The sequence below is a fragment of the Sinohyriopsis cumingii genome, chromosome 7 (assembly GCF_028554795.1).
Source record: "Sinohyriopsis cumingii isolate HCF-2022 chromosome 7, ASM2855479v2, whole genome shotgun sequence".
Classification (NCBI taxonomy): Eukaryota; Metazoa; Mollusca; class Bivalvia; order Unionida; family Unionidae; genus Sinohyriopsis; species Sinohyriopsis cumingii.
In genome coordinates, this window is record NC_142967.1 from 16,259,593 (window position 1) to 16,283,525 (window position 23,933).

A 23,933-nucleotide genomic window follows, 5' to 3' on the forward strand; every position below is an offset into this window, starting at 1 on the left:
CAAGGCGTGCAATCCGCGTGTCACCATCGGTTTCAACACCGGGGCCACCGAACGAAAGGCCGATTTTAACATATCTCCTAAACCGTGTCCTCGCTGTCGAGCAACCCCTCGGTACACTGGATACATGACTTACGAATCGTGAGAGAACCGTTTTCGAAAATGGAGTTTCACCGTGACTTTTCCTTTGGTGAATGAAATATTTTGTCCCAAATCTCCTTTTATAGTAATGTTGATCGTGTCCAAATACGACTTGCTGACCGGCAAATAGTGAGGATGGACAAATTCGCGGTGGACGTGGTAAGTGTTTCCACCTTCCTCGTCAGCGTTCGTGGCAGAGTCCACTTTGAAAGGAATGACACGCAGTAACGGCACGGAGGTGTGTCCCACCACGTTGTACTCCACCACATCAGAGTACACAAATATCAAATTCAGTCCTTGGTTCAGTTCTACTGGGGTACGAAAATACTTGGCAAAACTCTCGTTGTCGTAAATGCCTGCTGATTCGAGTTTTTCTTTTTCTACTTTCTTCCTCATCTCCATGTCACCGCCCAACATGTTAAACAATTCAGGACTAAATACAATGGACATGATTTTACTCCGCTCAAATTTCATCAAGAAGCGACGAGCTACTTTGTGGTACTCCATGGTGACACTTTTGTTCTTGACAATCTCAAAAGCTTTCCCAAACACGCCATTAAACCTGGAGGCTATGGCGCTGACCAAATGATGACCACTAAAATAATAGCCTGGGAGAATGGACAAGTGGTAGGTGGACGTTTTAGTTATGTGATTATAGGTTTTAATGTCAGATATGATTGTTCTCTTATACAACTCCTGTTGCAATTGCTCGTCATGAACTTCCACATCAAATTTATTTTGATTGGGAAGGACATTGAGGACTTGGGTCGGGTGAATCATTTCTACTAAAGCCACTTCCCAATGGGCTTCGTGATCTAAGGGGATGGCCTGAGGTAATTTAGCCGTGTAACAGCACAACGTGTTGTTGGGAAACACCTCCATGGAACTGTCACTGGGTAAGGTTAAGTAAAATTGGTTTTCGTGACTCATAATTCCAGAGTTATGTGGCTGTCCGAGGGGTTATTACTGGACGTCAGAGGCGTGTCTCCGCCCAAAATGAGGTTCTGGTTGTGGTTGGAGTGGTGACTGACACTGGCACTGGACACAAGGTTCCCGTTGGAAGAGAATTTCAGGGAGGGATTGGGAAGCAGGTAACCGATGCAACTGCTCAATAAAATGGTCCACAATTGTTTGTCTCCTTGTTGCAAACTCAAATTGGCAATGGCTGCCCCGATGACACAATACACCATGAAGATTTGGCAGAAAAAGACGATTTGCGTTTTAGGCACACGTTCTCCACACCACACCCACAAGGGTTGTTTTTGTAAATCTTGCACAGAAGAACTAGGTGAAGGAGGAGTGGTCGACGTAGCTGCGTCTGCTGTGTGAAAGAGCATGATGGTCACTTCTTTTTATAGTCGATGACTTGCGAAGCGTCGATCCAAGAATCGAAACTGGGTGGATATCCTTTCCAACGTACTTTGACTTCTTTGACACGTCGTTTGCCCACTTTACGGGTTCTGCGTTCGAGAATGCTTTCGATGTCGTACACGTCGTCTTCTTTTCTGGTGACACGTTGTAACTCGGGTAAATAAAACGTTCCTTTGAGCACTTCTCCGTTCATGTCTTCCAATTTATAGACGGCAGGATGACGGCCATGCACTCGTCCAGTGACGCGAAACAATTCGGTCGTTCAGTTAGGTAAGTAACCTTTGTCGAAAGTGCGTTTGGTTTTGCCAATGCGCACCCAATCTCCTACGGCCAACTCTCCACTTTTCTTGGGAACAGCCCTCGTCGGGGACGTACCGAACAGGCGCTCGAACACCAACACTTCGTTGTCGGGAGTCACGTCTTGCGGGGCACGTCCGATGCTTCGATGGTAAGATTGGTTGTACGCTTGCACCAGGTGCGGTAAGATGTCGATGTACTTCAGAGTGTGGTGATGCGTAAAATATTTCCACATGCGTTCTTTCAAAGTGCGTTGAAAACGTTCCACGATGCTGGCTTTGGTTTCGGGATTCTCGGTGGTAAAAAAATGAATGTCACGTTTCTTTAATTCTTTTTGGAAAGCTTGGTTCAGAAATTCGGTGCCTTTGTCCGTTTGCCATCGAAGAGGGTGACGACCGCTTTGTTTCAACACCCGTTGCAGGGCTCGCACTAACTCGCTGCTCGATTTGGAAGTCAAGGGCATGACCCAGGCAAATTTGGAAAAGACGTCGATGACGACGTCGACACCCACTCTTGGAGGATGCTACTCTTTATCTCTTGGGGTATTTTCTTGGATTGCAATGCTTTGCGTGTGCGACCGGCAATAGGTGTTGAAGAGGACGATGTCTGAGCGGGGGATATCGGTTCTTGTTTCACTTCTGTCTTCACTTTCTTTTTCTCTTGTGATGAAGAAGGGGTGACCATCATCTTTTTAATCCATCAATTCTGGAGGTAGGTGGTGTTGTTAACTTGCGTACTTTTTCTGGTGCAGTTTGAAACCCTTCTTCTTCTTCTTCTTTTCCTTTTTCTGTCTTGGTCACTGGTACTGGTACTGGTACTGGTGATGGTGCTGGACTTTTCATCAAGGTCTTAAAATCTTTCAAAGTGGGTAGAGCTGTTTCGTCTAAAGCTTTCTGGTGAAAGAGTTGCAGTCGTTGCAAGAGTTGACCGTACTTTTGCGATTTTTCTGTTTCGGACAAATCTTGGCGATCCATCAAGGACTGCAATTCGTGTTGTAACTGGGACATTTCGCTCAAATTGGGATTGGGAGGTAAATGCGGGGTGTGTTGTTCTTGCCACCGATGGTATTCCGTCCATCGTTTGTAAGGCACTAAAGCTAGTTTTCGTCCTTCCATGGGGTTGTCAGGGGTCGATTCTGAGATCTTGGGACTTCCGAGGGCCTTTTTATCTTGCTCCCACCAGTCCTCCCAACATGGTTCCCAAGACTCCTTTCAGTATGGGGCCTAACAAGAGAGGTAAAATACCTCCACGTTGCACTAACATCTTCTTTTTTTGACGAATGGGAATTTTCTTTTGAACCATTTGGCGAAGAACGTGACGATGTTTGCCTAAGCATTGTTTCTGGTATTTGGACAAAGGGATCGTGCCTTTCAAAACGTTCAAACAACATTCGCACACGGTATCGATGACCTCTTTGGAGGCCGTTTGAATGAGTTTTTTTCGTAGGGGTGGAGAAGCTTTGGACATGACAGATAACATGTCCCCATGTTTGGCTAAACGTGGTGGCAGTCCTTTCCTTTTCTTTCCTTGGGGTTTTCTGGAGGGTGACATCTTTGAGTCTTCAGGAGCACCAAAAAACACTGATACCCCGACTTGGTCACAGGCCTTTTTTATACTGGAACGCGTCGCCACTGATTGTCTTTACGTCGTATTAGTTTGAGGACAGGCATGACACGTCGTGCAGGGGTACGTAACGGACTAAATCGAGCCAGTTCTTGCTTGGACAAATCCAGTAAACTTTGTAACATGCCCGATATTTCTTGGACTTTGATTTTGGGAGAAGGTACTTTGTGAGCAGCAGCCACTGCCACTAAATTGGAGGATCCTGCCACTGGGGGAGTTCTTTTGGGGGTCATCAACGGAGAAGTTCTTGGTGTAATCAACGTATCCAAGTACTCTTCAGTTCTTGGTGTCATCAACGGAGAAGTGGATGAACGTGAGGCTGCCGGAGACGCAGTCACCGCTGTGGCAGGTCGTGGTTTGCGAGTGTAAGGTTGCGTCCTGGCCGAAGTGCCTCTCTTGCGACTAGTTTTCTTCTGTGGACTTGTCTTTTTCTGGGGACTTTTTTCTGTTTCTTTTTCTGGGGGCTTCTTTTCTTTTTCCGGGGTGGTGTCTGGTAAGAGTAGGGTCCTGCCACTGGAGAAGTTCTCCTTGGGGACCTGGTCTTTTTCTTCTTCTTGGGGCTTCGTTGGACTTTTTTCTTGGGTATAACTTTGGGGGCATTAGGATCTCATCTTAAGAGAGAGCGAATGATGACCCCTCCTAGAGTACCGCTCCCTCCAGGTTTCAAAATGATTTGTTTTTTGGTTTGAGTGTCGATGCGGGGATCGGCCAGTTGGACCAAAGCGACTTTGTTTCGATCGAAAAAGCGTTTGGTTTGATGAGGAATCTGAATGATTCCTTGGAGTATTTGACGTGCCGTCACCGTGAACCATCGTAAGACTTCTTTGAGACTAGCTTCTAAGACACGGGCTCGTGTTTGTGGATTTTTTTCTCGACTGATGCCATACAAGGCACGAATCAATTTGACGGGAAGATGCGACTGAAAGGACGTCATGTTCACACTGTGTGAGACAGACGAAAAAGGGTCTGAGGTTTTTATAGATTCTTTTTATGTGGAGTGAAATGAAGTCGAGGACGGAGACGTGTACAGGACAGGCCCTCCGTCTTGGCACCAGTGGTGAAACAAGTGGGTACGAAATCGCAAATCCTCAGGAGTCGTAGGTTTCAAATCGACGAGTAAATAGGCGTGTGGCGTTTGAGTGGCATCATCGTACGCCTGAGTCAGCCAAGGCGTTCCTAACTGTTTGGCTAAGACTTGCACTTGCGATTTATCTCGAGGGCTTTTAAACAAGACCACGTAATGCGCATTGAGACTGATGGTGCGATGGGCTTTACTTTGTTGAAACAAATTTTGGGTGATGTAAACGACACTGGCATTGCGGTGATGCCCTTTGCGCGTGAACCACAGTTTAATTTCTTCTTCGTCTTCTCCTAACATGTCGTCAAAAATGACCAAATGGGTTTGACGGGAGTCAGAGACGATGCTGTCGTCTTCTTTAGGAATGCCTTCCACAAACACGATGGAATCGCCTTGACTTTCTCGCAAGAGGTTGTACGCCGAGTGCCACTCGTTGTAACACCACACGATCCGTTGAGGTGGCCGATCGATCAAATGATGTTTATGTTCGATCAAACGTTTGACGAATTCGGTTTTGCCTGAACCGCTAGGTCCAACAATGAGCATGTTAAAGGGATGGCACGATCTAAGTGTTCGTCGATGACTTTGACAGTAGAGGAAGAGGGAGCAGAGACAGCAGAGGTAGCCATTGTGTGAGAAATGTCACTTGTGACACGAAAAACAAACAAACCAAGAGTTTATATACTTTTTCAGAACACGTTTATTGAATGGTTTTTTTTTTCAAACATGAATACGAAAGACAAAAATACATAAAAGCCAAAGGCTTAAGTACAAGAATAAAAGGCACATGATAACCATTAACGTGGAATAAAAACAAGTGTATGTACAACAACATGTTTTGGGTAATGTTCTAACCAGTTCTATAGTAGGGGGTAAGGTCACACAAGTGTCCTCCCGAAAGGGTCTTTCAGGCCTGTCCACGACAGTCCCGTCCTGGGTGACGGGTTCTTCTGGCACCGTCACTAACACGGGTTGAAAAGTAACTTTATTCCTTGAACAACTCTCGTGCATACTGGGCCACTTCTTGGGTCCAAGCCTCAAAACCCCATTCTTTCCAGGCACGGACATCTGTCCAATGGGGATGTAAGTCACAAGCTACACACACATCGTCATACACGTCTTCGGTAGCTAAAAGTTGACGAATCTTTTTTTCCTGTTGAGTTCGAGAAGTATCCAGATGAAAACGCAAGGCTTTGAGCAAAAGGAGTTTTTCGTGACCATTTAAGGCCATTGAGGTGGTAAGTACTGATCGTAAAGAATCCACAAAGAATCGGCTGGTAAACGAAATCCCAGAAAACAAGTCACTAAGACACACACCACTTGTCGTCCCAAATTGAATGGATACAGTTCTTGTAATAATTGATGGTAATGATCCACGGTTTGAATATGGTCATTGAGTACCTTCCACGGAATCTGTTCAATAATATGTGACATAATCCGTGGCATGGCAACTTGATTTTATAGTGTCTTTGTTTCGGAAGCAATAAAGGTAATTTCTAACCAAACATGTTCGTTCTCCAGTAGGGAATTTAAATGTTACATACTGTAACTGAAACGTCTTAGTTTGTCTAGATGTTTCGTCTTTTTCTAAGCAGATTCCATGTAACAAATGTTGGTAATCCTTTAACTCGTCTTCCTCAATACGTTGCAGTAAGTGAATCTCGAAGTAACCAAAATTACGAACGTCTGGTCCATCATCATCCCCAAACTGAAAGTGTTCAACAAGGTCTGACCACTGAAAAAATTTCTGACGAATCAGTCCTCTTATACCATTCAGGTACCAGTGGTTAAAGATCTGGTGACGTAACGGATGCAATTGTTCTTTACGTTTCACTTGTATTTTCACCAGCTCTCGGTAAATCCTTTCTCTCAACTCCTCAGGCATGCCCAAAATGTTCTCTTGTAAAGTATCCATAAGTATATACACTGTTTTTGGAATCGCTGGTTGGTGGCCAATAGCCTCGTTTAACTTTGTGCCTAATGTAATATCCACTCATAATCAGTCTTCTTGTACTTTGGAACAGAGCATAATTTAAAAACGGATGAATCACTTTGAGTTTGCGTTTCACTTGTATTTTGATCAGTTCTCGGTAAATGCGTTCTCTCAACTCCACAGGCAAAGCACGAATGTTCTCTAGCAAAGTATCCATGAATAGGTCATACTAAATCCTCTTTGGTCTGACACAAGAAATGTACTGTTTGCACAAACATGGTTTTACTTCAGTGTCGAATTTAAATCCTTTAGTTACTAATTTGCACATTACAATTCGTTCAGAAGTTTTCTCTTTCACTAAGTTGACATTGTGTTCAAGATGTTGGTAATTCGTTAACTCTTCCTCTGGAATTCGATGCAGTAAGTTTACAATGATGTAGGTAGAATCGTCCATACCAAACCAATCCTTTTTAAAACTAGAGGATCGTTCATCAATGTCTGTCCGATGGAACACTTTCAATTGAATCAATCCTTGTATAGCCTTCAGGTACCAGTGGTTCAAACACCGGTGACGTAACGGATGCAATTGTTCTTTACGTTTCACTTGTATCTTGACCAGCTCTCGGTAAACGCGTTCTCTCAACTCCACAGGCAAAGCACGAATGTTCTCTAGCAAAGTATCCATGAACAGATTATGGTAAGTTACTTCAATGTCTCGGTCCCACTAAGGGTAAGTAATGACAATTCGGTGACCATCGAGCATGTTCAACGTAGGCCGAATCTTGCGGTTCCCAGTGGTGAAGTGACACGCCGCAACTGAAGCACTTGACTTTATCTCCTTCGCCCAAGTAGAACAATCCGGCTCTGGCTAATTCTTCGGGTGTCTGTCCTCCCAGATACTTTGGCCATTTTCCTTTGAACGATTGAAGACGATTTTCAAAGTCGCAGGATTCCGACAAACGCACAGGGAACGAATATTCGTCTTTCACAGGTTCGTTTCGATGAGGGTTGAGTGACATGGGCAGGAGTTTGCTCAGGGCTGGATGACATCCGTAGGGGGGTAGACGTGAAGGTGAACATTCCCCTTTAAAACGAAACCCAGTAAAATGTCCAAGAGGACGAGCGGCATCACTTTCGCATCCCTCAGGTTTGACACGCACAGCATCACTTTCCATGATAGGGGTAGGGACACTAAAGTTCCCATGATGCTTTACGGCATCACTAAGGTCAAAACGTACAGCATCGTACCCATCGCAAGGCCCACAATCGCATTCCACTTCCGAAGCCTCACACTTGAATTGTGCCTTTCTAAACAACTTGTTCTGTGTTCCTCTGAAAGTATTCATCTAGTTCGCTTGGTCTTGGTAGTCACAATGAGCTATCGATCTTGCCTAGGGTTCCTTTTTATATACAGACCAATACCGACGTGTCCATACGGTAAGGTGAAATGATTGGGAAGTCGCACTCGCTTCTGGTACACGATTTGATAGACTTTTTCCAAGGGCCGACTGACGATGTGGTGAGTGGGTAAACGTACAATCTTGTTCGATTGGTGAGTGGTCACTTTAAAGTTTCCATCCTCTCCCGATTGCAAGGCTTCTTTCAATACCCCAAAGTTCACCACTCGACTGGTACGATGATTCAGAGTCAGTCCTTTCACTTTGCACGTTGTGTGCACTTCTCCTTGTTTGTCCCGGTATTCGTAGCCGTAATTTTTGGGACCGCCACTGACGAAACTTAGAATCTTGTCGTCGGGATCCTCGTCTGTCCAGCCTCCTAAACGGTCTCCTTCGATGTTAGGGTGATGTTGACTCGGGTGATGGATGTAAATGCAACTGTCCGTGTCAAAGTACAGGACGCGTTCTTCTAACAGTTCTAAAGCTTCGTACAATTTTAAGCGAGCATGGGCTGTCACGTAAGCCGCAATGATGACATTTCCAAAAGGGTCGTCTTGTACAAAGTCCAGATCTTCTTTGTAATTGACCAAGATCAAATCCTCTCGAACGACGTCCACGTGTTTCATGTATTTGGTTTTGTCGTGAATCATCTGGAAGTAGCGGGAAGGTTCTGTCAAATATTCCGTCTTGGGTAAACACGGTCGTTGTGCCATTTTACCCCACAAGCAATTTAACATCACTTTGGCAAACGATCGCCTGCCTTCGTTTTTCTCGATGTGGTCTAAAGTGATGCCTTCTTGTTCATAGTATTTCTCTTTGAATTTTATTTGGTCTTCGGGAGTGTGACACCAGGAAGGATAGCCGCTGGCTTCTTGCTTCAGTTTCAAAAAGGCATCCACGTAGTCGGCGAAAATGCCTTTCTGAGTAGGGTCACCCTTGTGGTATTGTTGTGTCTTGGGAAAGTGGCAAATTTCGTACACTTCTAACAGTTGGTATCCCATGTCCATAGCTTTGAACAATTCTACGCTGACCCAGGTTGCCGTCAAGGCACGTTCTTCCTGCGTGTGATGGCAAGGCTGGTCTTGGTTGCACGTTTCGGCACAAGTACGGCACAAGGGAAACATCAGTTTGCCTTGACAATGGTGAGGTAAGACGGGATGGTGTAGGTTCGTGGAGGCAAAACTTTGCACTTGATTAAGCCTTCGTATTGTCGAATGTTTTTCAGGTCGATGTGTTCCGTCAGCAATTGTGGGTGCCCTACAGGAAAGCGACAATATTTGCACACGTAGGGATACAGCGAACACACGTCCAAGTATTTGATTTCTTCTCCTTTCTCTTCGTCGGCTTGGTACAGCAAACAGGTGGCATTGGTCCTTCCTCCATACAAACTATCCCTCGGGTTCAGCGGGTCCATGAACTGGTAAGTTTCCACGAGGCGTTTAAACTCGGGATCGGTTTTCATACGGTGATCGTACTCGTGTTCCCACATTTCCACCACTTGGTATCCTTGCTGTTCTAACTTTAGGCGTCGCTGACAAGTGTCCTGGTACAAGTCTTCCATGGTCCGTTGTAAAAACTGATTTTTAGTGTCACGGTCAGGGTAACAGACGGGACATCCGTGAAATAAGCAACCGTTAAACTCGTACACGATCTTGGGGTTTTCTAAGTCCCAGCCATCGACCGAATACGTTCCGATGGTCTTTTCACCCCCTCCGTTGCGAGCATGCTGAATCCACTTGTCTTCCTTGTCGCACAAGTAATGTAACCAACGTAGGGCTTTGACCGAGTATTGACGTTTGACAAAGTGGGTCGTTTGAGGGCTGATGACAGCCACGGTGTTTTCAGGCATGAATCGTTGTCGATACACTAAGGAACACGCTTTGGCAATGGTGCAAGCTTCTTTCAAAGGATCGACCCCTCCGTGTTCCATGAACAGTTCTCGAAATTTTCCACAGCAACGCCGTAAAATGTCCACGTCGGAACGACAATACTTTAACATTTCTTCCTGAAAGTCGAAAGGGTCCGAGGCGTGAGCCTGGTACCAAGCGTAGAAAGCTTCTCGTTGTTCGGTACGCATGTTGTCGGGGTCGTAGTCTTTAGCCTCAGGTAAATGGGGTAGAACGGCGTGTTGATTGGCTTCCGTATTGAAAAAGTGTGGAAAGTACCCTTTAGCCATTTCTGTCATTCCAAACGTTTTAGGCATTCGACTCAAAGGCATGGCCAAGTAACTCATCGAATCTTTAAACTGCACTTGTCGCACTTGCATGAAAATGATTTTGGCTCCGTTCAAAGTGACTTTAGGACGTTCGGTGCCTTGTTCCGTATAGTACCTCAAAAGAAACTGTCCATCGTATCCGGAGAAATTGTGAGCCATCACCGTGGCATGACGATGACAATCTCCGTAACGTTCGATGTCCTCTTGGCTCCACGTCTTGTCGATGGGGTCTAAAACCCATTGGGCAAAATCGGCTAACGTGTTCGGTCCCCGAAAGATTTTTTCACGCCCTCCAGGAATCTTGCTGCAGTGAGGGCAATGACTGAAGATAGGTTCTTGTATGCACTTCTCGCACGCTCGATGAGCCACGCAAAAATTAGGAATGTGAATGCCGGTCTCTTGCATGCATTCGAAATCGAAAAAGATGAAATTGTCTTTCTTCTTGTGACCGTCCTCTTTCTCTGGTGGGGGTTGGTATTTTTGCACGTAGCATTGGTGTTCCAAGTCCACGATGTGGTGACAAATGTGACATTTTTTCTTTCCTCGACATACGTGTGCCTTGGCATTATTGGTAAGTATGCCTTGTCCACACGTAGGGCACAATCTCAGGAGTTGACAAGCACATTTCTTCTGTGAACCTTGTGTTTTCAAATGCTGTTGGTAACAGGTAGGGCTGACAAAAATGCGCAGACAAGTTGAACAAGGCACTGGTTCTTCGCTCAGACAGGGTGGAGAGGCCAAACATCCTGGGCATTTCCATCCACAATGCTTGTGTTGCTCTCGATTATTATAACCATGATCACATTTCTCACAGTAATATCTGTATCCGAGGAATCCGGTGATACTGGTAATGGTATCGAAATGGCCATCATGATAATAAACATGAATGTATTTTCCATCCTTAAAATCTTGGCCTCGAAACAACAGAGGCCCACGCACTTCTTGAGGGTGAACTTTCAAGGTGTAGCGTGGAGCTAGGGCATCTTGCAATTTTTGCATCTCAGGAATGCCACAGGGTGTGTCTTTGGACTGCCCAGCTTGTTGCAACAGAAGTTCTGCTTCGTTTCGTTGTTTGGTTCGGTTCGATTTTCGAATGTTCTCCCAGGTTCTTCTCCATTCTACCGTGTCGTTCTTGTTGGCATAGGTTCGTCCCACCACGATGGCACGGGCTAAACACATCTGGTCTTGAGGGTTGTTAATTCGGACGAGACTTGTTTTGGTGTTGCGAAGGTCGTCCACCAATAACATCTTTTTGCGTCCAGTCCCTTGAGGAGGAGAGACGTGGGCCATTTTCAGTGTGGCTTTACCATCGGTGATGTCAAACTGGTCATTAGATTGTTGTACGTGTTGAATCTTGTCCATGACTTTGGAAGGGGTTAGTTCTGCGGGTCTGCTAAACTCGATCCAAACAGGGGATTTCAAACCGTCGTGATCTATGGATAGTGTCAAGCGATCGTCTTCTTTGGGTTGACATTGTCGCTTGAGTGCGGTGAGCAAAGAATCCCACATCTCGGTGATAAACCCTTCTGCTTTCTCCAATGGTACGTCGGCCTTGAAATCTTTAAACTTCACCGTGTAGGTGTAAGCCGTGGTTCTAAATTTTCTAGAGGAGCGCTTTTCCGTCTATCGAATGGAATAGTATTTTTCAGGGTTGACTAAGGGTGGTGAACTTGGTTTAGAGGTTTCAAATTCTGGTTCACTCATGTCCTCTTCAAAATCACTGGCATGAATTTGTGCCAAGATTTCAGCCCTGGTACGAGGCGATAGATCACGTTTCTGCCTCTTACTTTCTTCTTCTTCTTCTTCTTTCTTCTCGAATGAATAGGATCGTTTCATCTTGAGTGAAAACGTCAAATGACTCAAGTTTAAACACCATAGACTAATTTATAGTCATGGCAGACCAGCGTATATGAAAGAGTGTGTGTCTTGTCCTTTCACTATTCATTTCACTCTCAAGCCGAGCACAACGATGGAAGAGACTAACCAAATCGAACGTTTCGTCAGAGCTTTGCGAGGGGTCATTAGAAAATTCTCTTCAGACCAACCTACGGACTACTCTCCTTCCTTTCGAGATAAAAGTCAGGATACTTGCTATATCTGTCAGAAGAAAGGGCATTGGTCTTCAGAGTGTCCAGACCGTCAAAAAAAGAAAAAAAACGGGCTAAAAAATACAAAAGTAAAGATGCCTCTTATTATTGTAAAGAAAAAGGACATTGGTCTCCAGATTGCCCAAAAAAGAAACAAGAGGAATCAGAAGAAAAGAGGAATTCTTCAGAAGAAGAGAGGGATTCTTCAGAGGAAGAGAGGGATTCTTCTGAGGAAGAAAGAAGACAGGTGAAGAAAAAGAAACAGGAGAAGAAAAGAAGAAGGGAAGAAAGCGAGGAGGAAGAAGAAGAGGAAAAGACTGTGACGGTGAAGAAATTCAAAAAACAGAGAGACTAAACAAGGAGAAAGAAGAAGTCAATGAACTTTTAATTAAAGTGCTATGTTGTGAATTGTGAAATGGATTGCAAAAAAATGGAGAAAAGAATAAATTAATGATATAAGGTAAGTGTCTTTGAGTTTTGATTTTAAAATAAGAAGCTACACTCACGCACTCATACACAGACACGTACTATAAGGGTAAAATGAGTGGTTTTTTTTGGAGTTATTGGCAAATTGAAATTGTATTTCTTTTCGAGAAATATGGGGGCCCTGAAAAGGGCCTTTTTATTTTGGTGTAGGGGTGAGTTTAACCAATCAACTTTAACTGCCTTAAGCCTTTGCCACGGCCAAGGCCTACTTCTGGACTGCGTAATGTTGATGATGATTGGATTGAAATCACTAAGGGTGGTACGGTAGGCTTAGTCACAGGGTTGACATGTTTAGCTCGGGAAGGTCGTATTCTCTTCTATCGTAATAAAGAAGTATGATACATTTGTTTCAGACTTCTTAACTCCGCTAAAATGTCCAACAGTACCGTGACCGTTTGATTCTCACCCTCTTGTTTCTTTGCTGCTACTTCTTCTTGCTGTTGTTGCTGTTGTTTTTTTTCTTACCTCTTCTTCTTGCTGTAGGAGAAAAGCTTGTTCCGCTTCCTTTTGTCGTTGTATAAATTTCTCCAATTCTTCTTTCTGTCTCTGTCTAAAATTCTCCACTTGCGGTAATGAAGAAGGTAACGAAGGTTCCGGAACAAATTCTTGCGAGGAGAGAAAATCCACAAAATCCCAATTTACCTCTTCTGAAAGTAAGTCCGGGTTCCCTTGGGCAGTCTCACCTGCTGGTGCACCCCAATGAATCGTTTTCTGAGTTTCCGTCATGTTGAATCACTGTCGCATAGATTGACTGCACACAAGCGCTAACGAATCTATATAGACCACGTGACGTCACAAACTGTTCTCTTCGGATTGGATGCAAGCTGACTGAATTTTGTAATGCGTGTTTGGATTGGTGAATGAACTCAATCCGTTTCAATCCTACCTCTACCTATAAATAAGCGCAGTTCACTGCATTGATTCACCTGTTCTCGTCGCTTCAAGATGTGGACCACAGTTGAGTCATCCACCCTTGTGTCTTCCATGATGTTTAGGACGGACATGCTCATGTATGTCCGATCCAAGTGGACCTTTGTCCACAGGACAAACACCAGTCTGTGGATACGTAGGATCTACGTTGAAAGACAAGGATGCCTGAAAAGAGTGCTGATTTACGGACCAACAGTGAGACGCAGCCTAAGAACAAGAAGAAGACCAATGCGGTGCCCTTTATGTTAATGAATACATTAACATAAACCCAAAGGCCCTTTTCAGGGCCACCCATATTTCTCGAAAAGAGATAGCCTTTTCAATTGCCTACCCCTTTTTAAAATTTAAATTTAAATTTAAATTTAAAAAAATTTAAAAAAAAAAAAAATCCCATGTTCAATTCCCCTTGTCCCTAGACAAGCCCAAACTCTATGTTAAATTCCCATTGTCCCTAGAGTGGCCCAGCGTTTTTCTCCATGTTAAATTTCCATTGTCCCTAGAGTGGCCCAGGGGTCTCTGTAATGCTAATTCCCATTGTCCCTAGGGTGGCGCACCTTACTACTAACGAGATACTTAATGTGTTCTTGCATCATATCAGTTTTACCTGAAAGGCCTAAAACGAGATACTAAATGTGTTCTTGCATCATATCAATTTTACCTGAAAGGCCTAAAACGAGATACTTGAATGTGGTTTGACATCATTACTTGAAAGACTTTTATAACATAATAGTTTCATTGAAATTTTATTAATTTATATCAACCGGGTTTTTATTAGTATTTTTGATTTGCTGTTTCCCATTTTGGTAACGGTGGCTGCAATAAGCACCATGCTAAAATTTGAAAATATATAGCTACGTGGATTCTGAAAATTGCAAGTAGTGATAAATGACCGAAGACTTATGTATTTAAAATACACGTCAGACTATACCACAAGCTGACTGACCCTTAAGGTCAGACTATACCACAAGCTGACTGACCCTTAAGGTCAGACTATACCACAAGTTGACTGACCCTTAAGGTCAGACTATACCACAAGCTGACTGACCCTTAAGGTCAGACTATACCACAAGCTGACTGGACCTTAAGGTCAGACTATACCACAAGCTGACTGACCCTTAAGGTCAGACTATACCACAAGTTGACTGGACCTTAAGGTCAGATTATACCACAAGCTTACTGGACCTTAAGGTCAGGTGAGTTTAGAACACACGTCAGACTATACCACAAGCTGACTGGACCTTAAGGTCAGACTATACCACAAGTTGACTGGACCTTAAGGTCAGACTATACCACAAGCTGACTGACCCTTAAGGTCAGACTATACCACAAGCTGACTGGACCTTAAGGTCAGACTATACCACAAGCTGACTGACCCTTAAGGTCAGACTATACCACAAGCTGACTGACCCTTAAGGTCAGACTATACCACAAGCTGACTGACCCTTAAGGTCAGACTATACCACAAGCTGACTGACCCTTAAGGTCAGACTATACCACAAGTTGACTGGACCTTAAGGTCAGATTATACCACAAGCTTACTGGACCTTAAGGTCAGATGAGTTTAGAACACACGTCAGACTATACCACAAGCTGACTGGACCTTAAGGTCAGACTATACCACAAGTTGACTGGACCTTAAGGTCAGACTATACCACAAGCTTACTGGACCTTAAGGTCAGATTATACCACAAGCTTACTGGACCTTAAGGTCAGATGAGTTTAGAACACACGTCAGACTATACAACAAGCTGACTGGACCTTCACGTCTGATAAGTTTAGAAAACACGTCAGACTATACGATAAGCTGACTGGACCTTAAGGTCAAGATGAGTTTAGAAACTATACCACAAGTTAACTTTAAGGTCAGATGAGTTTAGAAAATGCGGTGTATACTTTACCTCTCTTACCCTTGTGTCGATTAACTGATCTTCTAACTCAGTGATGGTGCCATTATCCACAGTGCTGTTGAAACCTCCGGGGTCTGTTTTGACAGAAAACATCATATGAGAAAGCAATAAAGACACCGACTTGTTTGATTATTTCATATAGTATATTGTAACGTGCCAAGGGTCAAGGTCAAATAAAATGGAATAGATGGACAGCTTACGCCTTTTTCAGTTACTAGACCTCTCCAGTGTATTGTAGTGTCAGGAAATGTGTGTTCACTACAAAAGTTCTTATATAGATCATAAAAGCACAAAACAAAACAAATATAAATAGTCAACACAGTTTATTATATGTCTTCCAGGGTTGAATATTTTTTTTCACAAAATCTTATGCTCAGAGTAGTGAATTATAAGATTTGCCAATTTTCAGAATAGATGTTTCATAAAGCATGTTGAAATAACAACAATAATTTCATTGTTAAATTGCATGTGAAAATCAGCATAAATGTTCCATTTGTTCTAAGTCAAATGATCTCTAACTCAGATAATCCCAATTCCCAAACGAATCTTATACAGAAAAAGAAGCTAATTATCTCAGAATTTGTTCATATAACGTACCGAAGTGGTAATGATTTTGTGCACCCAATCAAGGTTCGGAACCAGGCCCGGGTTTGTGTTTTAGAGTCCAATGGTAAATATGTTAGAGGCAGAGTCTGGAACCGGATATTACTAGAGTGTCGCGTTTGTTGGCTGAGACACAGTGTGTCGTTTTGAGCGACACAGTCTGAAACCGGATGTCGATAGTGTGTCGCTCGAGTTGAATGCGACAATGTGTGTCGTTTTGTAGCAACAAAGCGTGTCGTTGTGCCGGGTATATTATTTCGACAGCTAAATGACACAACGATACAAAATGGATGGAAATTTGTGATTTCAAAATGAGACATGAAATTGAGTAGGAAATTCGACGATGCCAGTCGGAATACTAAATTTCCAATGGATAGCAGACGGTTGTGTTGATGACGACACAGTGACAGTGTCGTCATCTAAATCCCTCTATGGGAGTTTTTATCTGATATAACGAGTAAATAAACGTTGAAACAATTTCAGAGAAACTTTATAGTAGTCATTATGAGTACTAAATATAATGTGTCGGTAGTAACTAGTCTACCTTGCTATTAAGGCTTGAAATAAATTATCAGCTGAGACTTTTTGCTTGGTCTTGAGACCTTTAGTGGAATCCAGTAGAACCACAACTGCCAAAATATCGGATCTCACCCCTATTTATAGGTTTTGGGAACACACTCGGGAAATTAATGACAAAGTTTTCACGAATATGACTAAATATGGAAGAATTCGGAAAGATTAACCTGAGCGCCTTCTAGTGGAAAGCCGAGCGCCCAATACACACAGTAGTAAAAATGGCGCCCGATTTCAAACGACAAAAATAGCAATTAATTCACAATAAATTTTACAAAGATTCAACATTGATGATGAACAGTTTCATCACACTGGTGACGAAAAATTATGAACTTACATGAGTATTACCTTAATCCTGGAGAAAAATGGATACAATTGCCTATTTCTCTCTCAAAAAGGAAGGTAAGTGATAACAGTTTACAATCCTATCATGTACACACTGGGCTTCAAACATCTTTCCCCAGATAAAAAAATATTTAAACAAATCATTTTTATATGATTTACATTGTATCCAATTACTTTTCCTTTGTGCAAGCGTCATATATCAAAAACTGTTACTACAGTTACTATTATTTGCATTGAAAACAGAGGTACGACTTTCCAACATGAAGGGAATGTAAACAATAAATGGAGATTACAAATTATCTCCAACATTAATGATATGTGCAAATGCACTTTATATAAATACAAGTTGACAGGTAGTCATGATTGTTTCAATATTCCCCACCCCCATTTCTCTCTCTCTCTCCCATAGGTAAACTGAATTGCAATACTTGATTTTCTAAGTAGTAATTGACATGGGAACATGTGTTTTAAGCAATCGGTAGAGCAATGTAAGATCCCGTTAAGGATATGCTCTTTTGGGTAAAAGCATAATAAAAGTATCAATGTAAGCATGAGTGTAGCATACATACTATTATGTATTTTTTATTTTAATTTTTGTATGTTAGGTTTAAATTTCCTTTTTATTCAATTACATGCAATTGTAATGTAACATTGTTTACTGGACTTGACCGTGTCCAAAACTGAGTTTAGTTTTGTTTGACCTGATTGACTTTTTTAAATTTCATTTACGTAGATGTGTTGATTTGGGTCTGGGGTTTGGAGATTCCAAAAGGAATGTTATAGGCTATTGTGTTTTAAATATATTAGGCACATTAAATCATATTAGAAAGTTATTTTCTATTAGGTACTGGTTATTTTTAGAAAATGCTAATTTGTGAACTGAGGTCAAACAGAGAAGTATATTATATTGTGACTGTTAGAATTGTTGTGTCCTAACACCTAGAACTTTAAGTTGCATTATGTTGTGTCCAGTTTGGGCTGAATTTGTATTTTCTTCAAGTTTCTCTGGAAATACAATAGTGCTCTGACATAATTCTTGGACAAAGACATTAACTGGAATTCAGACGGAATTCAAAACTGGAATAATAATGTATGTGATTCAACAAGAGACTGTTGACACATCAGTGCAACGCTGACTATTACAGACGTCTTCGCCTTTCATCTTGAATTTCATCGAGATCTGAACTGAGATTCGCTTAGAACTTTTCACTGATAGGACTTGTGTCTTTTAATTCTTGGATTATTTTCGGAAATAATTCGTATAAACGTAAGTTCTTTTGTCTCATCTTTTTCACTTTGTATTCTAGAGATATACATTTTTTGTTACGTTTTACAAAGCATTTTGTCTTCATTCTTTTCTGCTACTTATTTTACGAGCATAGATTGTAAATATACATATTAATGAAAGCAGGATTGTAGTATACAATTCATACAGTATTAATGTAAACATGGGTGTAGTATACATTCATACACTATTAATGTAAAATGAATCTAGCATACATCCTTTATAATGTAAACATGAGTGTAGTATACAGTCATATAGTATTAATGTAAATATGAGTGTAGTATACATGCATACACTATTAATGTAAACATGAGTGTAGTATACATGCATACACTATTAATGTAAACATGAGTGTAGTATACATGCATACACTATTAATGTAAACATGAGTGTAGTATAGATGCATACACTATTAATGTAAACATGAGTGTAGTATAGATGCATACACTATTAATGTAAACATGAGTGTAGTATACATGCATACACTATTAATGTAAACACGAGTGTAGTATACATGCATACACTATTAATGTAAACATGAGTGTAGTATACATACATACATTATTAATGTAAACATGAGTGTAGTATACATGCATACACTACTAATGTAAACATGAGTTTAGTACATAGTCATACAATATTAATGTAAACATGAGTGTAGTATAGATGCATACACTATTAATGTAAACATGAGTGTAGTATACATGCATACACTATTAATGTAAACATGAGTTTAGTACATAGTCATACACTATTAATGTAAACATGAGTGTAGTATACATGCATACACTATTAATGTAAACATGAGTTTAGTACATAGTCATACAATATTAATGTAAACATGAGTTTAGTACATAGCCATACACTATTAATCTAAACATGAGTTTAGTACATAGTCATACAATATTAATGTAAACATGAGTTTAGTACATAGTCATACACTATTAATGTAGACATGAGTGTAGCATACATGCATACAATATTAATGTAAACATGAGTTTAGTACATAGTCATACAGTATTAATGTAAACATGAGTGTAAGCTTGACAGCAGTATACATACATAGGTGTGATATTTCACATCGAGTTGGGTCCATCTTTCTGAGCGATAACAGAGGAACAATGTACGTCGCGGTAGGTCCTTGAAACAGGGGTAACCTGTATAATTAAATAATGTTGTAATGCATATATAATTAACGAGAACTAGGCCACGGTGTTTGATCTTTATTTTGTGCCCCCCCCCCCCCCGTGTTTTGTTTTAACATGTGGACTGTCATTAATAAAACGGGTACCGACTTAATACGAATCTCTTCCATATCGTCTCTTATTTTGGTGATACAATGGCATGTTCTCTATCAATATATGTCTATAAAAGCTCTCTCTCTCTCTCTCTCTCTCTCTCTCTCTCTCTCTCTCTCACACACACACACACATTTTAAAATGGCAATGATACCGAACAAGGACAGCCTAAAAAATTAATTAAGAGAAAAAGGATTGATACTGAAATAAAGATAGGCAAAATTATTATACGTGTATGCAAAATACGTCGGATCATTTACCTTATTCCTAGAACCGTTTGCACGAGGCTTGTAATACCATTCATAACCAGTGTGGATGAAACAAGTTTTGTCAGGAATTGCCCATTCTTTTCCGCACAGACAGCCTTGGCCACTAGAAGGGGAACTATCAGAGATCCCGATAATGATATAAGCGTTTGCTGAAATATAAATAGCATACTATTCCAAAGCTTAAATATCTGTTGAAAAGGGAATACTTATCAGCGATTTTGTGTTGTCTTTTTGTTGTCACGACAGGCTTTCTTAGCCTACAGGCTAATGCTATTTACAACCTCTAGCTATTCACCAGCATCATAAAGATAAAGCTATGTGAAGAGATAGGATTCGTTTGCCGATCGAAATAAAAACCTAGCATTCAATTAAACTTTCTCTCTTCTCGACTGTTATCATAGTTCCAGGAGATATATATGTACAAAGAGCAGTGGTACTGTAGTGTACCATAATTCTGAAATAATGAAAAAAAAAATAATGTAAGTACTCTAAATAGGAAAACGAGTATTCTCCATTATTTATTGTAAAGGAACATAAAACGTGCAAGAAACAGAGCAAAGATCTTCACATAGGCATGGAAATCGTTATGGAAAAATAGATAAACATTTTCTTAGGAAACATGAAAATTAGATACTAAAAACATCATATCATTCTGTCTCACGATGACAAATAAGTAATTTAGTACTGACCAAAACAAAACACGAGTAAATAAATAGAAAAAAAGTTGTTAAAGAGTTCGTCTTCAGAACAAGGACATCGTATTGTTACAAACCAGGGGTATCTTGCTTGACCGAGCGGTGTCAAAGGCTGGCGCGATTCCGCTAGAAGTCATAAGTTTTCCTCTAATTTCAAAAGACTTTCATACAACTTCTTTTGTAAATTAGAACGCCTATCGTGTCAATTCTATAAATAATTTTAATCTGATGAATACAAGACTACAGATCTCACAATTTCCCAATTTTTATCTGCCAGGTTTTTCTTCATCAACTGTCCGTACCATTAGCATTTCACGCCGTAAAACTATACAACGTCCCCTAACACAGGGAACTATTTTTACTACACCACCTTAGGCCACTCAAATCATGGTTTTGGTCCACATTTCGCCTGTAAAATTGCATCACATTTGCCACCATGGCGACATAAACGTTATCATCCGACTACGGAACAGTTCCCTTCTTGTTTATTCCATAGTGTAATTTACAATCATAAATACTGCACCTGGAGCCACACGATCAATTCACACAATTAGATTTTAATAGGGACTACTGAGCGACAGGGACTCTCATGCGGCTCTGGCCTGAATTCACCGAAAGTAAACCATGGCATCATGGAAACTCATTAACACTTCACTTCGTGACGTTTGATCCTTGTAATCGGCTAATTATTTCAGGCTGAGGAATTTTTCCACAGGACCGAGTTTCCATAATCAAACAAGTAATCACAAAAATCAGAGAAATGCCCTAAAACGGGGCACTATAACCAAATGCTCACATATTTATTACAATATAGTTCAACTTAGTCCATTCAGTCAGTTATTCTCGACAGGTACAGTTAAGTTCTTACCCTACATAGTACGTGTACCTGTCCAACTTGAGATGGTAAATCAATCAGACATTTCAAACCAAACGTTTGAATTTAATAAATATTTGCTCTATTCCTCTTTCCAAAAAAGCTGGATCGTTCATCAGACTTCCATGACTGTACAAACTGATCCAGACGCCAAGTTTTAGTAGATAACCAAGGTGAGGATGATAGTTTCGACTTGTGTGCGCCATACTTGCGTTTGACTGAACCTAACCAAGCAAACTTAAAAACATAATACTGTTTGTAACCATTTTGCTACTTGTGTGTGCCATCCTTAAATTCGACTGAATCTAACAAAGCAATCGACAGTACCAATTCTTCATCAACACTTAATGAGGGATGTTTTTCCGTACGACCCTTACGCAATGTTGATGAACAAATTGGACCATTCTGACATCAATAATGTATACCTGGAAGCCAAAGAAAAGAGTCAGTAAGAGTGAGGGACTATCGCTGACTCTGTACAGTAATGGTGACGTCTGCACAAGCTCAGCCGTCGTATCATCGTTATTTGTTTCTTTCTTCTCGTGCATTGTGCTCAGCTCGATGGAAACCCTCCGACTCTTTGAATGAGGCATGCCAAGCTCTCCATCGTAGGCAAGATTCTATTGAAAAACAAATAACGACATTTGTATTACATACAAGAGTAGTTTCTATTTAATTCTTATCGTTTTAAATAGGTGAGAGTCCTTGAATTTATTTATCGTTCATTTACAACAGAAAGTTTGCAACTGAGTTACAGAGTGGTTTCGACACAAATATTTGCAACTGAGTTACAGACTAGATTCGACACAAGTGTTCGAAATTATTCAACAAGCTTAATCATATCATCCATTTTATGGCAAAATATTAAAAACGTATGCCTTATATAACTTATGTTTTAAGCTAGTTACGAAGAATATGGACAAAAGCTTGAAAAAAGGACTGCTCAATTTTAAAATTCTTGTATAATGTTTACTGTTAAAATACCAGAAAATTCAGTCTTGGTAAGTATTAAATACACGTGCTTTTCAGTTCTGTCTCAGATCTGATGATTGTGTCTAATTATATAGTAAGGAAGAAAATGCAGATACCTCTTAAAACGTTTAAGTTTTTTAATTGAATTTGGAAAATCATAGCCAAAAGTGTATGTATGTATGTATGTATGTATGTATGTACGACTTTATTTCCTCTTTAGCAGAGATTACATCACATTAATCAAATTCAGGATAATACAAGATCATGAAATACAACAGAAAAGTGAGGGAGAAAAATAAAACAGTAGTACTGTGTCTGCTACTGTCTTGACAAAGCGAAACATCTCAATACCTGCAGCCATACAATATGTAGTCAGAGCTAACTAGCATTTTGATTAGCATTGTACTGATCTTTGAACGTTTGCTTGGTGATGATAATACTTCAAAAATGTTAGTACGTCTATATTGTTATGTGCTTAACATTAACTTTGAAATAGTAAAGAAAAGGAATTGGAAAGCTTATATACAAGGGTAACTGTATGTGTATTGTTTTCTACATGACAAGTGTACGCGTGTATTTATATTTGTAGGCATGTATGCGTGCGTTCGTGCTTTTAAATATGATTAATGAAAGGAGCCACTATCCATACGCCACCCCACCCCCGGTCCACTATTGCGACAAAATGTATAGTGACAATGGGAATTAACATTACAAGACCCCCTGAGCCACTGTAGTAACAAGACCAAAGGTTGCGTTTTGTATAGGGACAATAAGAATGGAACATGTGATGACGTCACCATACTGTAAATTGGAAACAATCTTGCAAGGGGATGATCTCAATTGGGCCAAACCGCAAACAGTGACAGCGGGAACAAAAGCGGGTAGCGGTTGGTGGGCAAGTTCAGCTAGTTAATAATCTATACGAATAATAACGCTTGGCGAGGCGGGACTGGCGGACACAGACATAGAACACATACATAGATTTATGAAAATAAATCTATTACACATAATATATAAAATCGACTAAAATATTATTTAGGGAAGAGAGTAAATTGTTTGGAGGCAAACATAAACTATAAAATCGACTAAAAATATATTAGGCTTGAGCGCAAATCATTTTGAGTCAGTGGAGTGGCCTTGAAAAGGGCCTTTGGTTTTCTTCTTCTTTGTCTTCTAATCTCATCTTTTCCTCCACAACGTTTTTTTTCTCTCTTCTACAATCTTCTTTTTTTCTTCTCCTGTTTCTTCTTCTCCTGTTTCTTCTCCTCCTCTTTTTTCTTGTTTAGTTCTCGTCTTTTTCGATTTTTTTCATTACACCCTCTCATTTTTATTTTGTCTTCTTCATCGTCAGTGTCCTCATTTACTATTTTCAGCGGTTCTCTCAATCTTTCCTTCATCTTCTTTACATTGTTTGTCTCCAACTTGGCTCTGTGAATAGTATAGACACCATACTGCTATTTCATGATGAATTCCTCCACCATCCCAAGGTCTCTTGCGATGTCTTCATCACTTCAATCTGGTTCGAAGCCATCTTCATTGATTATTCAATGTCGAATG

General features: G+C 40.9%; 1 protein-coding gene across 3 annotated transcripts in view; it reads right to left on the minus strand.

The window, feature by feature from the left end:
• Positions 1–23,933, minus strand: part of LOC149794775 (solute carrier family 23 member 1-like) — a 71,104-nt gene that overhangs the window by 39,572 nt on the left and 7,599 nt on the right. For all 3 annotated transcript variants that reach the window (XR_016422198.1, XM_089964419.1, XM_089964418.1), the window contains exons 2-5: positions 21,830–22,024; positions 19,827–19,984; positions 19,331–19,425; positions 15,454–15,536 (exon numbers count right to left, since the gene is read on the minus strand). Coding sequence is in view for 2 of the 3 variants with exons in the window: in XM_089964419.1 (XP_089820545.1) it covers positions 15,454–15,536; positions 19,331–19,425; positions 19,827–19,984; positions 21,830–22,024 (531 nt within the window). In the remaining variant the exon portion in view is untranslated. The remainder of the gene's footprint in view (positions 1–15,453; positions 15,537–19,330; positions 19,426–19,826; positions 19,985–21,829; positions 22,025–23,933) is intronic.